The sequence below is a fragment of the Epinephelus lanceolatus genome, chromosome 17 (assembly GCF_041903045.1).
Source record: "Epinephelus lanceolatus isolate andai-2023 chromosome 17, ASM4190304v1, whole genome shotgun sequence".
NCBI classification, from domain to species: Eukaryota; Metazoa; Chordata; class Actinopteri; order Perciformes; family Serranidae; genus Epinephelus; species Epinephelus lanceolatus.
Genome location: NC_135750.1, coordinates 13,355,865 through 13,359,047, shown reverse-complemented (window position 1 = coordinate 13,359,047; position 3,183 = coordinate 13,355,865). Strand labels below are relative to the sequence as shown.

The following is a 3,183-nucleotide window of genomic DNA, read 5'->3' as shown; positions in this document are numbered from 1 at the left end:
GGATATCTCCAACACTCGGCAGCTCACACCAAAACAATCTAGACTGATATGTAGCACTACATGTAAGAGCAATAATATGTATTTTTGATTTTGATGTGAACCGTCCCTTTAAAATTTGACCTTCATTAACTGTGTCAGCCCTTTTCATGGAAAGAGGAGACACCATATTTGACGGGCATAAAGTGCAGATATTAAATAACTGAAACATTCAGTGGCTCGGTGTAATAAATTAGGTTTAATGTCCGACAAAGCATTTTGTTTTCCCTAAAAATCATCATTTAATCTCCAACCTCACTGTGTCAGGTCGATCTAATAACTAAATCTGCTCCAGGTTAAACAAGTGAAAACACAAACAATCAACACATTCTGATATTGGCATTTAATCTGAAGCTTAGCCTGTACAGTCAAGTCTCTCTGGTGTTGTGTAGCTGGGTTATAAAGTCCTCAAAGTCCTACGTTATTTGGAATTAATCAACAGCAGGCGTTTTGGAGGATAAGTTTGATCATAGTTTGAGCGAAGTTTATGCTTTTATTTTGAAGGCAACACAGCCTAACTTCCTGTTTAGTTATGGCCGTCAGTTAGCTCAATGCAGTTTCTGTCTTATCCATCCCGGTGGACTTGACCTGGTATTAGAGCATCACTCTCAAGCCCCGCCGCTGAGGTGAACGGCGTGATTGTTTCCAAGGAGATCTCGGGGTCATCCTCAAACTGGACGGTGGCGGGAAGCAGCAGCAGCCTGTTGTTGCTCTGGGAACCATTGGAGATGATCGACTCCTCATCAAACTGTGCGCTCATGTCCTCCAGGTGGTCGGACCCGACGTTAATGGTGCGAGGATGTTGCTGTGGCTGCGCAGGGACCAGCGCCTCCTTGTGGAGCGTGGTGTCATGGTGGTAAGACACAAGCTCGTCGCTGAAGTTCACGGCCTCCACCGTGTTGTTGGAGCACATTTGGTTGCAGCCCAGGATGGTGGCGAAGGCCCGGCGGAAGTCTGCGTTGAATGCGTAAATGACCGGGTTGAGGGAGGAGTTGGCCCAGCCGAACCAGACGAAGACGGTGAAGGTGGTGTCGCTGACACAGGGCGGGTCACAGAACGGGACCGTGCAGTTGAGGACGAAGAACGGCAGCCAGCAGAAGACAAACACCCCCATGATGATGGAGAGCGTCTTCAAGACTTTGGTTTCCTTCTTGAACGACGACTTCAGTGAGGCTTCATCGTTGGGTCGATGCTGCTGCTGCTGGTTTCGGTTCATGCCGTGACCTTGGTTCTGCGCCTGCTCCGCCGCCCGCTCCAGAGACGTGATCCGACGGATTTGGGTCTGAGCAATCCTGTAGATCCGGGTGTAGGTGGCGATCATGATCACCACCGGGATGTAGAAGCTGATGAGGGAGGAGGAGATGGCGTAGGTTTTGTTCAAGTTGGCGACACAGCTTTTAGCGACGGCGCTGGCGTTGAGGTTGAGGTTGCTGCTGTTTGTGAAGTTCCTGCCACTGGCGGCCATCATGTCCATCACCTCCTCCATCACCTCTTCATCCTCCTCCCCAACCTGGTGCCAGTTGAGCTGCACTGGGATGAAGGAAATCAGGATGGACAGCGACCACGCCACCCCGATCATGACAAACGCCACCCGGTGAGTCATCTTCCGCTCATACTTGAAGGGGCTGGCGATGGCCCAGTAGCGGTCCACACTGATTATGCACAGGTTCAAGATGGAGGCTGTGGAGCACATGATGTCAAAGGCGATCCAGACCCCACAAAAGCGTCCGAACAGCCACGTGCCGGTCACCTCAGTGATGGCCTCCCAGGGCATCACCAGCACAGCCACGAAGAGGTCAGACACGGCCAGAGAGATGACGAAGAAGTTGGTGACTTTGGAGCGCAGGTGGCGGAACCTGACCACGGCGGCGCACACCAGCGTGTTCCCGAGCAGCGTGGACACGATGAGCAGGAAGAGGACGCAGCCGACGAGGACGCGCAGTCCTCCGCTGCCTGCATCGCTCCCGCCGTCCTCGTCGTCGTCCTCCTCTTCCTCGCCGCCTGTCCCGTCCAGCTCCGACAGAACTTGGGTGAAATTACTCCACATCGTGTAGTTCTCCATTTTTCCTCCACAGAGACAGTGATTAGAAGTGTTTACAGGTCATTAACACCCGCATGTAAAACAACCGCTTCTCTTAATTCCAGCAGCTCCTGACGCACAAACCATCATCTGATCTCTCAGTGATGGATAAAAACAGTGAGAGGAAAAGATCTTCAGTAAAAATCCAGTTTAATCTTCATATGCAGGCGTCTTCTTCAAATGAGATCCTCACTCCGTACAGTGAAGGGCAAATCAATAACTGGAAAAGCGCTCCGCCATAATTTATCCTCAGAAACTGAAACAATAATAAAGATTTTTTAAAATAACTCAAATCATAACTTAATATCAGTGATGCTGATGAGTCCTGTCGAAGCTGAGTGTCCCCACTGAGAGGTAAAAAGGTCTCTGTCCCGCTTTTGTCCTGGTGTGACGCTCAGACTCTGTCAGGTGGAAGCCTCTGCGGGGCGCGTTACCTCCTCAGCACAGGTAATAGATTACAGTCATGTCAGTGGAGAGTGTTTTAGCTTTGAATAGAAATAAAAACGAGTCCAAATAAAAAGTTTATGTCTGACTTATAATATCATGTATGTGCGTTTCTGCGAGAAATAAACCTCTAAATTAAAAATAAGATAAATATGATCATAAAAGGAATTTATCATATAGTATTTTTAATTTTATCTTATAAATAACTGTTATGCAGTTATTTATAAGGAACAGAGAGGTTTTCTTAAGTAATCTGGCATCATGCCTTCGTCCTTTAACACATTATCCAATCAGACTCATTACTACAGGCTAATATTATCAATATTTTACAGGATCTACATGAACTCAGCACACAGTGACAGCTTGTTTATTCCCTGCATTTTAAAATGAAATATCCGTCTGACAGAAGAAATAATTTAATTTGCGTCTGGCTGGGATAAAAGGAAATACACTTTACTTCCTCCTAAATCTTCATTATGATATTTTTCCTTCTCTGCTCGTGTGTTAAATTTGATTTTATATAACAAAGACAGACGAGAATAACAATAGGATGATAAAGTAAGCACACTGTTGATCCTTTATTTATTTATTTATTTAGCAGACAATAAGCAACAATGACTGAA

General features: G+C 46.7%; 1 protein-coding gene across 1 annotated transcript; it reads right to left on the bottom strand.

The window, feature by feature from the left end:
• Positions 1–239: 239 nt before the first annotated feature.
• Positions 240–2,498, bottom strand: LOC117248687 (D(1)-like dopamine receptor). Its single transcript, XM_033613908.2, has one exon. It carries the CDS (start codon positions 2,096–2,098, stop codon positions 602–604), a length of 1,497 nt encoding a protein of 498 aa, XP_033469799.2. The 5' UTR covers positions 2,099–2,498; the 3' UTR covers positions 240–601.
• Between the last annotated feature and the right edge of the window lie 685 nt (positions 2,499–3,183).

Coding starts and splice junctions, on each gene's coding strand:
- LOC117248687 (XM_033613908.2), bottom strand. CDS start 2,098: ATGGAGAACTACACGATGTGGAGTAATTTCACCCAAGTTCTGTCGGAG.